Here is a 13448-nt window from a genome sequence, read left to right as displayed (position 1 = left end):
CTGATTTAGGGACAGTGAATTGATCTGTGGAGAGACATACACTATAGTCCATTGAGTTTAGTAGAGAGAGGTTAGGAACCAAGGCTCTTAAGTTTGAAGTGACTTGTAGATGGACTTCAGGCAGGCTTTTGGTCTTCTTGATTAGAGTTCTCCATTTTCCTTCACATTTATTGTTCAAAGCTCAACATTTTTTTGCTAGTATTAGAAGGAAACATGAGAAGGGAAATCTAAGTGGAATGAAATGGTTGTTTTAGGGTAGGAGCAGAAGAGATCCCTCCAGATATTGTAAAAGAGCAGTGTTCATATACCTCAAAAAATTATGCCATTTGATTTTTGAGTCAGATATCCACATGTCTAACCTTTGCCCTGGCAAAAGTATTTATTTTTGGATGTAAACCATCTGGTGCAAGTTTGTAACACCTCACTGGTATATGGATGAATTGGAAGGTTTAACGTATAATCTACAGATTATCCTCATGCATATAGAGTTGTGGATATTTTTGAAGATATGTTTTTTGGTCCCTTGGATATTTTAATTTCATTTATTGTCTGAGAAACCAGGAGCTGATGTTTTTCCAAGAGGAAGTCTTCTAGAGTATTATATAACTTACGACAGGCTTATGTTGTGGGGTTTGTGGTTTGGGTCTGAGGAGTTGTGTGAGGCAATTTAAGAAGTCCGTAATCACTAAGTTTGATTTAATTAATTTGCCATAAAAGAATTTATGCGGGGAAGTTATGCACTGCAAGTAACCAGTCATGTGGTAGAATGATAAAAATCTATGTGAAAATCTGTACTTGGTTTGATCTCAGTAGTTAATACCTTTTGTATTATTTTCAATTACGTCTTTTCAGTAAAGAAGTAGTATGGTTATCCCATCATACTTCTGCTCTTTCTAACTACTCAAACAGTACTTGAGTATTTTTCATTGCAAAGGAAAAAGGCTGTACCAGCTCTCTTCCACATGGAAGAATTGCTTGCAGAGGGATCATCTATACCCAGAGCTCTCCAGGGCACACCTATTTCTTAATAACTCAACGTGCAGGCTGTCTTCAGCAGGTACTGCACTGCGAGATTTGCCAAGTTAGGATGATGATGTAAGCTTTATATGGTAAATGAGAATTTTTTCTTCTTTTTGTAACACTTTATCAAGTGAGTCAAGGCAGTGCATAGAAAACAAGAATCTGGCAGAACAGGCATGTTTCTGCAGGAACTGGTGTGAGCTGAGGTGAGGAGGGTGATGGCCAATGCCATCTTCACTTTCCCCCACTTGACAGGCTTGCCAGGTTTCAGCTTGGTGCTGGGAAAGCAACTCTCCAAGGAGCCTTAATTCCAGCTAGGAATAGCCAGTTGCAGTGTAGGCAAATTGTTTCCTTCCAGACACTGTCACACCAATCCTAGGAATTCCCCTGGATCATGCAGCACCAGAAGCAGTCTTTTGTTTTTGAGAGAGACATTTATGTGCAACCAGAGATCATTTGCTAACAGGTACTTGTTACTCAAGTCAGCATACTTGGTGTTGATAGCCCGGCAGTGAACATTGGGATTCTGTCACGCTGAAGTGCCTCAGTAAGGGGTGAATAATCTGTACTGGATTAGTGAACTGAACACATTCAGCAGAGGGGAGAGGGGTGGGACAGCTCCTGGACAGTAGGCAGCACAGTCAGTCTGAGTTTGGTTGGCTCACACAGCAGACTGGTGCTTGCTAGCTCAGCAAGCTGTTCATGTTTTCTGCCTGGTTCTGCACATCTATGCTTTCCCATCTTAGCTGTGTGCTCCGCTTGAAGTGCACATGCATGAAATGACTGCATGTGTTGGCAAATTGCTAACGTCATGGTGGTTTTCATGCAATGTGTTGTTTTAGCCGGGGAGCCATTTGTTAGCCCATTAGCTGAGGGAAGGATTGGACCCTATTATATCAGTAAGATGAAACTAGGATTCTGAAGACTTCCTAGTTTCCTATTGATTCCCACTGGAATAGAGTAGTGCTGCACAGTATCAAGACCACGTAACTGGATAGGCAGCTAGAAGGAATTTGCATGTTCTGACTTGTGTTCCTTCAGGCTATCAGAAGTGTTGTCTCTTAAATCTTTACGAATCCTTCTGAAAGCGTGCACTTCTCCCTTGAGAGAAAAACTAATGTTCTTGCAACATGTGGTTATAGTATTTAAAAAAGCTTTCCCGGGTTAAGCTAAAGAGGTCTTGCTAACACGGTGTGAGCCAAAGCTGTAGTAGTATTGCTCACACTTAGTTGAATCAATGCATCTTCAGCTGTGAATAGTGCTTCCTGAGAGTGAGGACAGCAGTGTGCATCTGGATGCAGAGGGTAAGGTACAGCAGCCACTTTCCAGGCCCAGTTTACATGTCACAGTGCTATTTCATTATGGGGCAAGAACAAAATCACAATTCCCTGAAGGCTGTTTTGTGTATTTCCTTCTGTGGCCCCACTTGGACAACCACTGCAGTCACTGGGAATTTCAGGTCCTGAACACCAAAGCCATGTTCAGTAAATTGATTTCTTTTCTCAATAAAGGTAGGGTAAACTGACTTCAAGATGCTGTCAGTGTAGGAAACCACTGTACTCATCACGGAGTGTTTGCTGGACACAGTAGAAAGTTATGTTTTGTTTTATTACATCTCAAAAATGAAGTAGTAAGTACTTGCTTTCTCACTCTGGTGCTCTTGAGGTACCACAGTTCATTGAGAGTCTCTTTTCGTCAGGGTCAGGTGTTGTTTGTGCCTACATAGTAAAAGCCAAAATTCAGGGCACTCAGAAACAAATCGGCTTGTGAGTTTAGCAGTTCTGTGTCTTCTCCATTTACTGTTTTTTAGAACTTCTTTGCTTTTTTATTCTTGCTCAGCTTGTAACTTTTTTTCATGACTTCCATGAAAGGAGCCTTGTGTAAGTGAGGCAGTACAGGTCTGTCCTTAGACCATACTGTAATAACTTGTTATTCAGGCAAGAGGATTCCTTTGCAAAGGAGCACAAGCTCCCTCTCCTAGGAAGCTAGAAGTATTTCTTCTGTAACGTTCAGCTCTGTGACAGCCTGGCCAGGGGAGACCTGCTCAGGAACTGAATGCCAGTATCTGGGGGTGACAGGCTAGAGCACCTACCAGATAGCAGGACTCTGCCCCAGGGTTTGTCTTCTTGAAGCAGGAGCTCTGATATTATCTGGCAGCACAGCAGCATTCCAGGAGCTAAAGGGTGGGGTAGTATTTAACAAGTGGGCAACCAGAAAACAAGCTCCACTTGATACTAGAACAAAAGAAGTATTCACGTTTCTTCTTCTTTGAGGTATTTCACAGGGGAAATCTGATAGGGGGAGGGTTTTCTTCCTAGAAATGAAAATAATCCCTTTGGGAAATTTTTTTGGGGGAAAAAAAATTGTAAAAGTGAGGCCTGTAATGTCTCTGTTCCCAGAATCACAGAGTGGCTGAAGTTGGAAGGGAGCTTTTGAGATCATCTAGTCCAACCCACCCTGTTTAAGGCAAGGTCATCTAAAGCAGGCTGCCCAGGACCATGTTCGCTCAGGTTTTGAATATTTCTGTAGATGGAGACTCCACAACTTTTGTGGGCAGCCTGTGCCAGTGTCTGGCCACCCTTACAATAAAAAGATTTTTTTTCTTATGTTAGGTGGAATTTTCTGTATTTCAATTTGTGCCCATCATCCTGTCCTGTTGGTGGGTACTAGTGAGAAGAGTGTGGCTCCCTCTTCTTCATTCCTTTCCACTGGATATTTGTGGACATTGATTAGATCCCCCTGAGCCTTTTCTTCTCCAAGCTGAACAGTCCCACATCTCTCAGCCTTTCTTCAGAGGAGAGATGCTTCAGTCCCTTTGTCATCTTAGTTGTCCCTTTGCTGGATTCTCTCCATTATGTCCATGTCTCTCTTGTACTGGGAAGCCCAGAACTGGATGCAGTACCCCAGATGTGGCCTCACCAGTGCTGAGCAGAGGCATAGGACCACCTCCCTTAGCCTGCTGGCAGTGCTCCTCCTAATGCAGCCCAGGATACCATTAGCCGCCTTTGCTGCAAGAGCACTTTGCACATTGGTGACCACCAGGACACCCAGGTCCTGCAAAACTACTTTCCAGCTGCTGGGCGACACCCCCATCAGATACTGGTGCATGGAGTTGTTCCTCCCCAGATGCAGGATTTTTGCACTTCCCTCATGAAGTTCCTGTTAGCCCATTTCTCCAGCCTGTCAAGGTCCCTCTGAATGGCAGCATGACCCTCTGGTGTACCTGCCATTCCTCCCAGTTTTGTATCATATGCAAACTTGCCGAGGGTGTACTCTGCCCCATCATCTAGGTCACTAATGGCCCTCCCTAATCAGAGATCAGCTAGAACAAAGGCTATATAGGCACCCTGTCATCAAGGGCAGCTGTCAAGCGTTGGTTGGAAGCTGCCAGAACTACATCATCCTTACCTGCCAGCGGCAGTACCCTCAGGGTCCCAGGAGTCCCCTGGTGTTCTCTGACGAAGTATCCAGATGCTCAAGAGCTCACAAAGTGCAGTCTGTTGGCTCTCATGTAATATATATGTAGCATGTATCATAACACAGACATAGCTACACAATTCTCGATATTGTAAGAGCTGCAGAAAAAAAATACAAATTGGCTTTTTACTCACTGGCTAAATATTGTAGGTCAAACTAATTGTGTAAGTCACCTAGCTGGACTGGTTTGGTTTAAGGACATATGGGTCCCAGCTCCATGTGAAAGTTTGCAGATAAGCCAGTCTGGGGTGGAAGTCATGATCTCATTCTAGAACTGAAGAACTGGAAATGGCTCCGTTGTGTTTCTATGGCTTTACTATTAGCATAGTTTACCTTAGGCTGGGATTTAAAGATGCTTGACGAATAGATCCCAAAGCCCATTGCTGCCAAGAGGAAGTTTTGCTCTGGTAACCGACTCCCACTCTCCAAGGACTTCTCACTTGTGCTGGTGCTCATGGGCTGCCTCCTGGAGCTGACACAGCTGAGTAACAGGGCAGAACAGCTAACCCCATGTAAAAGGAGATTTTTCTGCCAGGCTAGTGGCATCAGCTCATGGAAGAATCTTAGCTTCTTGTTGCAGGAAAGGAGGAAGGACCCATAAGACTGGGAAGGACCAAGGCAAAGAGGGAGGTGACAAGAGACACATTTACTGGGGGAAAAAATACAAGAAGAAAAGAGAAAGGGAAGGGGGCCCAACCCATAGAGCTTAGATGTTCTGAGTCTGCCTGCGTCCTAATAGTTGTCTAAAAGCTAAAACTTCTTACTCATGAGAAGGGGACTGGACGACTTGTCAACCTACCATTATAGGCAACCAGCCCCTATAAGCCCTTTAACAAACTGATCAAAGGCTAGTCTTAAGAACCAGTTACTCAGCTGTTCCAAACAACTGTCTCCATCCCCCTGACAATTTCTAAGTTCATTTTGCAACTACTGTAACAAAACAGTAGTAGAGTTTAAAAGTCAGTTGTTTTCTATTGTTAATGTTCTTACGGTCTTCCTGTGGTTGAATCAGAATCTACCTTTCAAAAGAATCTACCTTTCTGAAAGACTGTTTAGTTTGATAACATGGCAAAGTGAGGGGGTTTGGGTTTTGTTTATTTTTTAGTTTAAGTCGCTGACTTCAGCTATTTTCACAGGGCGCACGTTTCCAACACATCCATACTTCTCAGCACAGCTGGGAGCTGGGCAGCTGTCACTCTACAATATTTTGAAGGCCTATTCGCTTCTCGACCAGGAAGTAGGATATTGCCAGGGCCTTAGTTTTGTAGCAGGAGTTTTACTACTTCATATGAGTGAAGAAGACGCTTTTAAAATGCTGAAGTTTCTCATGTTTGACATAGGCCTGAGAAAACAATATCGTCCTGACATGACAATTTTACAGGTATGATTTCAGCTTTTATAATTAAAGGATGCTAATGTTAAATCATAATAATGCAATATAGATAGCATTGTCAAAATCTAGACTTGAACTTAAATTCATTTCTCAAAATGGGGAAGGATAATCTGGGAAAAGAACACATCGCCTTTAATGCACTAGTTTCAAATTAAAAGTCTACTGGGAAAACTGTGAAAACCATAAATAGGAACAATTCTGTTACATGTTGTATGAGGTTCAAATAACCCTGCAAATGAGCCTGTCATAAGCCCACAGGTCTTTTAGGTGGCTTTTGATTATTTCTTTTCTTCACACAATTCCGTCCAAACATCAACTGACAAATATCTTTCACTGTTTCTGTAAGTGTGAAGTGTGAAGATGAGCTTTGCTACTGTGATCTTTAGTCTCTTTGTTCTTATTCCATGCAGATCCAGATGTATCAACTGTCTCGACTTCTTCATGACTACCATCGAGATCTCTATAACCACCTAGAGGAACATGAAATTGGCCCCAGCCTCTATGCTGCTCCCTGGTTTCTTACCATGTTTGCCTCCCAGTTTCCCCTTGGATTTGTAGCCAGAGTCTTCGGTAATTCTTCATAAAACTTATATCTGTTATTTTTGAGGGTTTATGTTTGGCATCCTGGTATTAGGAACAGCATTATTATCCAGTCTGCTTCAGGCACCCAGGAGAAATATTTTACTTCCTATTGATGAACAGAACAACAACAGATGTCGTCTCATGGAGCATGTAGTATTTACAGTAAAATGGAAAGAAAGAGGAAAGCATATGGCAGTCCCAAACTGTCCTGTCTTTTCATCCTCATTGTTACCTTTTCCTACCCTGTAACCACTTGTAGAGAGGATGTAAAATTTGATGCCATGAAGGCATAGTGCTATGACAATGTCATTCAACACCAACAATTAGTTAGTTTCAAGCTGAAAAGAGATGTAACAAAGGCATAATCTGAGAAATATGTCCATTTACTCCATAATCGTCTCCAACAGTGTCAGTGGAAAATTTTTTTGAGAGTTTTATTTTTAACGCATACACACAGAGATGGCCCTTGCAGTTTAACCGTGGGTTTACCCTGCAGAAACACTGGGCTTTTAAACTAGTTTTTCTTATCCTTATGATTTTAGCTTGACTGATAAACTGACTTTCTGAAAATGTTTGGAAGCGTATGGAGTTTAGGCTCTAAAGTAATTTCTGTTACCTATTTTTGGAATCTACAGAAGTGAAGTTATCTTTTTTTAATTAATTTCCAATTAAGAATTTACCTTGATGCTATCTTATGGATGTATATTTCATAGGTTAATTGTTCAGTATATCAGAAGATGCTTAATTTCCTTTTTACTTCTCTGGTTTTGCATTTCATTGTATGGTACTGAGTTGTCCATGATGAGCAGGGTGGATTGGAGCTTTCCACCTAAATCTTCTCTTCTAATGAGGAACTATTTTTCTCAGTCAGTCTCACTTAAGAGATGTAGTGAAACAATAAGAAATAATGAATATAGATTCCAAGAACCAACAAGAATCCAGGCCTGTTTCTGCTTAAGGACATGCTAAAATTAGCGCTAGAAGAAATCATGGTGAACAGGATGGTGTATAGCTAAGTAGCACTACATGTCCTGTGATTAGCATTTTAAGTCCAGGGAAAGCAGCATTTATTTTTTTTTCTGGAACAGTTCAAAGTAGGCTAACGTACATGGTAAGTATCTAGCTGTCAGTAATAAACTGTAGGAATTAAGTTGTGCTGTATATGAGTTTCATACACTGAGTTTATAATCATCTTTGGATTATTCTGAATCATTCATAGTATTGTACTTGATAAAAAGGGTCTTTGAATTGGACAATTGACTGCGGTGAGGGTATAAAAGTGCCTTGTGTATCCAGTATGTTTGGATTTCTGCCCTAATACACAGATTAGCATGTTATCTGTCATTGGAGGATTGTAGGGCTTTAGCAAGCAAAGATTTTACATTAGAATAGAAGGCACAGATACATGATTTTCACAGGTATGATTTTGGATCAAGAACAGAAAATCATGTATGACTGAAACTGTCACTTCTTTAAAATCTCTAATGGTTTTTATGGAGGAAGTCCAGTATGACCAACATTTGCAGTTTTTAATGTTTCAAATATTTAGTAAGTATTTACTGGAACATTGGCTGACATTAAGTCGAGAACATTGGACATTCTTTTACATTAGAAAGCAAAATCTCATCTTCACCCATGCAAAAGACTCTGAAACACAACTATAAAGCTAAAAAAGGCTAGAGCTGTCACTTTGATAGCAGGTGTCATTAGCAGCATGGCAAGTTAGGATCTGATCAGTTCTGACCTGTGTGTTCATGCACTTTTGCAGAACATAGTGTAAGTTTTCATCGCTCACTTACTAGAACTTTTGGGATGAAAGATTGTTGCCTTTTAATGTTGGAGTAACTCATCTATAGGTTACTAAGACTGTAAGATTGCACTGCCATTTTCTAACGTGGTATCTCTGAAAGTCTGAAACGTGAAGCCCCACTGCTATTTAATAATTGTTACAGACCGCTTCTTTAGATTTCCATAGAGTGTACGTTTAGCAAGTATCTTATAAGCAATATGTAAAAGAAGTAGGCTTAGAAAGAGGTGGAGCCAAAGGCTGTTTTATGAGTCAAATAGCAAAAGTCCTTTTCACTGTTTAATTATCTGCCCAAACTTTCAACGCTTCTCCTGAGCAGGACCTAATGAAAGTACAGCGTTAACAAAGATGTGTTCTTTAATACCCCTGTTTACCTATTAATGGAGGAGGCTTGGTAGAATAATGTTTATTTTGTTTCAAGATTGTAGATAAAAGTTGGGGGTTTTTAATCCTGTAGGCTGCCAATCAGGCTAACATTAATTTGGGTAACTTCACTGTACTGTTGTTGGCTGGCAGCCAACTTAACGGGAAGTGCGGGGAGTGAGTAACAAACAGGTCTTTGTTAAGTACTTGCTCTTTTAAATGAGAGAGGGATTTCATCTATGTATTACCCGCTCAGCTCATAAAGGCATTCATTAACAACTTACAGGTCACCTTGAGTTAATCTACGTGTCTTTATGGGGCAGGTGCAGAATCATAAATCTGCATTATTTTCAGCTGTGTTTTTTCCACTTTGTGTTTCCTAACTGTTCTTCAGCATCCCCTGTCCTAATATAGAGCTTTCCCTATAAAACATTTTCCCACAGTTTTCAGTTTCAATAGAGAATTGAGGCAGACGCCTGCTGTTACCACTTTTCAATCATTCCTGCCTTTGGACTTCACATTGAATCAAAGTTTAAAAATTTTACACCACTTTTAGGACAAATGGCAGCGAAGTGCAAGATTTATGGTTAGTTATTACTTGTGCTTTTCTTTCTCAGAGAGAAAGAGTGAGAAATGAAATGAGTCGCAGCTTCAACCTTACAAGCAAAAGAGCACAAGGGGGAATTTCTTTCTGAGACAAATTTGGAAGGAGAGGTTGCTTTTACTAAGAAAAGCAGTTAGACAGTGTTTTTGTATGTTCTTTGCTACATCACAGATACCTGTGGTAGTAGTTGCTTCCCTTGCTGTGTGGTGGGGTTTTTTTTCCTCTCTTTCTCTTTATTCTCCTTTCTTTTTTTTGTAATCATTAACACATACTACTTATTTGATGTTATTGTGCTACTTTGTAAGTGATTGTGCCTTCATTCACAGCTTTGAATACAAAGGAGGGAAAGAACAAGACAAGAAGCACTTTAAAAATAAAAACATCTTTAGGAAGTATGGAATAAAACCGCAGTATCTTCTCTTTTCCACTTTTGTCAGTGTTGTTTCGTATGTTAGATGCTTTTGCCTGTAGCGAGTCCCTCAGTAAAACCAGGAGCAGATTCTGAGTTACAGTATCAGGAAAGTCAAATGCAGGGCATTGCTGTTTGTACTGTGGACGGATGGATTTGTGAAGATGGGTTTCTTGTCTGATGATTTCGTTTCAGTCTTCTATTTCTGTCCTCTGTAAAGGCATAGGCAATTTGTAAAGGAAAAGAAAAGAAAGGACGTTGCATTGAAAGGTCACTATATACTGTGGTTTCACTGTGCTTGAATGTATGCCAGGTGCTGGCATTGCAGGGCCACCTGTAATGTTAACACTTAAGCTGTATTACTAAGATTTCAGGGTGGTTATTAATGTAGTTAGTAGAATATTAACATAAGTGGTTGAGATGTATACTAAAAATAAACACATGCACGTGAAACTTGAGGCTGCTGGAAAGTGCCCATCTAGCCTTATACTCAGTGTTGTATTAACTGAGACTTTGTAGCTTTCTCCACCAGATAAGAAAAGAACTTCAGGTCTTTGGTTGTGTCTTATGTGTAGTTTGTATTAGGGTTTTTAAATGGCATTGGGATAGGAATTCTAATCAAATTCAGATTCCTGTTAACATCTCAAAAGAAAAAAGCCCACACTACTATTACATGCCCAAAAAGTGACAACACTGACAAACTTGACTACCTGGTTTACTGTGTACCTTATGTTTGAATTGGATTTTTTTGGTGAAAAATCACTAAACAAATGAATCATTGATTGTGTTGACTAGTCAAGTGTGCTGTTCACACTGGTAATTGTGATCCTACAAAATTTGTGAAGTCATAGCCACAGTAACAAAAGCAGGTGTCTGGCACAGTATATCTAGCCTCCAGATTGCTTCTATGAGTTGTTGTCCTTGGACATTTTACTATTTTAATATTCTTGTTAAAAGATGTGCTTACTTGATGTACTCTTTTTTTTTTCTTTGTTTTCACAGATATGCTCTTCCTTCAAGGTTCAGAGGCTATATTTAAAGTGGCTTTAAGCCTTTTGGGAAGCCATAAGCCCTTGATTCTGCAGCATGAGAACCTAGAAACTATTGTTGACTTTATTAAAAGCACTCTTCCCAACTTGGGTTTGGTACAGATGGAAAAGACCATTAGTCAGGTATGAAATAACCTGAATGTATAAGTAGTATGCAAAGGAATGCTCTTATTAACAAGTTCTTGACAGAAAAAAACCACAACAATGTATTTTGTTACTTCAGGCTGAGAATTCTGTTATTGTAGTTCTGAAGATGTTGAAAACTCTGGGAAGCATATGACTTGTGTGGTACCCCTGCATTCATACATCTACGTGTTGGTTATGAAGCCTTTAATGAAAATGAGTTTACTTTTGGTTTTTTCGATGCGTGTAACACTTTGTTACCGGCAGCAATATTACAGCCCATATGCAGCGCATTCCACAAAATAAGCCTTCTGAGTTTTCTTGTCTCCAAAGAATCTTGCTCTCCAAGTCTCATTTCAGAAGCAAAAATTGACTTATAAGAGCCTCACAAATGTTGACCTTATTTAATGAAATTAGAAGCTTCCCTATGTCTGTACTGGCTTTCATGGTGCTGGTTCAGTGTGTTACAACAGTGCCTTTGTATTTCTGCCAAGAGTGTGTGGGGCAGTGCGGTCTCTTGCAGTGAGCAGTGACTCTAGAGAGCGAAAACTGGGTGTCCTTGATGTACTTTTTTTAAACGGCAGACAAGAAAAATTATGCAGCATTGCTAAGCTAGCAGAAGACTCCAGGGAATAACTATGGAATTTGAAAAATATCACATATTATTGCGGTTAAGGCTTGCCTGTTTAGAAACCCTAGCTGTTACACTTGACATCTGATTTGCAGCAGGCAAATAGAAGATGGGGTTTAGCCTGTTTTTCTGAAGGCCTTTAGTGGTCCAAAACACAGGGGCTGTACTGTGCAGATCTGCAAAGCCTGGGCTTGGTAAAGAAAGCAGACCAGCATGCAGTACACTGCAGAGTGCTTGTGAGGGGCTCCCATCTGATCCCTGGTAGCAAAGCTTCCAGGGGACGTGCACTCCAATTAGGATCAGAAAATCGTGCTTGCTACTGAAGGAGAGAGGGGAGCACTAGAAAGCCTGTGTGAGGGGAAGGAAAGCAAGTGATGTCTAGGTGGCAGGGGGGATCATGTGTTATCTGCCAGGCTGCAAACCTGGAATGCACAGCTCTGCAGAGACTGGCAGTGTTTAGGCGACCTGCAGAAAAGCGTTGGCTTTGTCGAGGAGGGAGAGGTACACTGTTTAGGCAGCTCTGACTGCTCTGAATTTAAAGTGGGCAGGTAAAATTGAGTTGAGGAGGGAGCAGTTCCCCTGCTTTGATCAGGGCTGCCTTTGAAGAGAGCAGCTGTTTGACCAGCCCTGCAGTCCGCACACAGCTCCTGGGCTAATCTCCATCCTCCTCACACCTTCTGCAATGTGGCCTTTGGCTTACATGCCCTAACGTGCCTTCAGTTAGATGGTTTTCAAGTCAAGCTTTTGATTTGCCTCATGTTTCCCCCCTTTCACATTTGATACTCTGGGTATGACAGTAGGGATTTCCCTCCCTTCTCAAGAATACAGAGGCTAGAAGTGGCAGAGGTCATGAGAGGAGCTAGCTTTCTGCCCTGCTGAATTACACCCATTGTTTTATTGAAATACCAGCAGTGTGTGTTCTCCAGAGATGCTCCAGTCTATAGAAAATGAAAGTTCCATGTGTGTAACCAAACTCAAATTAAAATTGTATTGTAACCTTCTGTACTTAGATGCTCAGTAGATGTGTTTGTGCTGCTATACAACTATGAGAGAATTTCTTATAGCATATTTAACAGTGGTCAGAAACATTTCATAAACTGATGTTTTCTGTAACTATAACCAACAGTTAAAATTTTGTAGACAAAGCAGATAAATAAAATAGGAAATAATTCCTGTTATTTCAATGGGTATTAAGGTAGGATTTGATATTTGACTCATTTCTGAAAGGAATAAAGTACAAGGGTTTATAACCCTTGAACTTCTATTCTTGGGCTATTTTCCAGATTAGTTTTTAAATCAACTTTTGTTTCTACTGTGTTCTGTGATTGGCACACTTGTCCTTTTAATTTACTACCTTCTTCACTGCTTTCAGAGTAGATAACTAGCTCAGGGATGTTAGAGTCATATTCCCCGAACAATTTGAAGGCACATGTTTGCCAAAATTTAGAAAAAGGAAAACACAATAGCAGGTTTTTCTCCTTTGGGTCACTCTGTGCACCTCAATTTATTTATCTGTTTTTTAAATAAAAGGTTTTCTTAATATTCATGTACAAGACTGAGCACTCATTTTGTTGATTCATAGTTAAAAATAATAGAAATCTGCTTTGACGTTGCATAATGTTTCCATTAAGTGTATTAGCGTAAAGATGGATTATTTCATTTTCTTTCAGTCTCTAGGAGTACCATAGATTCATAAATAAACCTAGCAATGTTTACTGGTTTTCGTTTAAAGCTTTCATTCTACTTAGCCTTGGGCACATGGGCTTGGACCACACTTTTCTAAAGTGACATCTAATTCCAAGTATGTCTAGGAGGGTTTATGCCAAACTGAGATGCATTAAATTTGAAATCTAAAAAGAGGAATATCCTACGAAGTGTACGCTTCTTGAAAACTTTAGTGTAAGTGATTTTGCTGAAGTCAGGCAGCAAATCGGTAGCGAAGTTTTTAAGCACAACCAGTGCCAATGTATTGCACTTTGCTGCCTCAGTC

General features: G+C 40.5%; 1 protein-coding gene across 7 annotated transcripts in view; it reads left to right on the top strand.

Annotated features, from left to right (window-relative positions):
• TBC1D1 (TBC1 domain family member 1) overlaps nucleotides 1-13448 on the top strand; it is a 113311-nt gene that overhangs the window by 95631 nt on the left and 4232 nt on the right. For all 7 annotated transcript variants that reach the window (XM_080397092.1, XM_080397094.1, XM_080397093.1 and 4 more), the window contains 3 exons: nucleotides 5634-5878; nucleotides 6301-6460; nucleotides 10658-10827. In XM_080397092.1, coding sequence (XP_080253218.1) covers nucleotides 5634-5878; nucleotides 6301-6460; nucleotides 10658-10827 — 575 coding nt within the window. The remainder of the gene's footprint in view (nucleotides 1-5633; nucleotides 5879-6300; nucleotides 6461-10657; nucleotides 10828-13448) is intronic.

Source organism: Falco punctatus (genome assembly GCF_963210335.1).
Source record: "Falco punctatus genome assembly, chromosome: 1".
In the NCBI taxonomy this organism is placed as follows: domain Eukaryota; kingdom Metazoa; phylum Chordata; class Aves; order Falconiformes; family Falconidae; genus Falco; species Falco punctatus.
The sequence above is the reverse complement of the archived record's forward strand: the minus strand, read 5'-3'. Positions and strand labels throughout refer to the sequence as shown.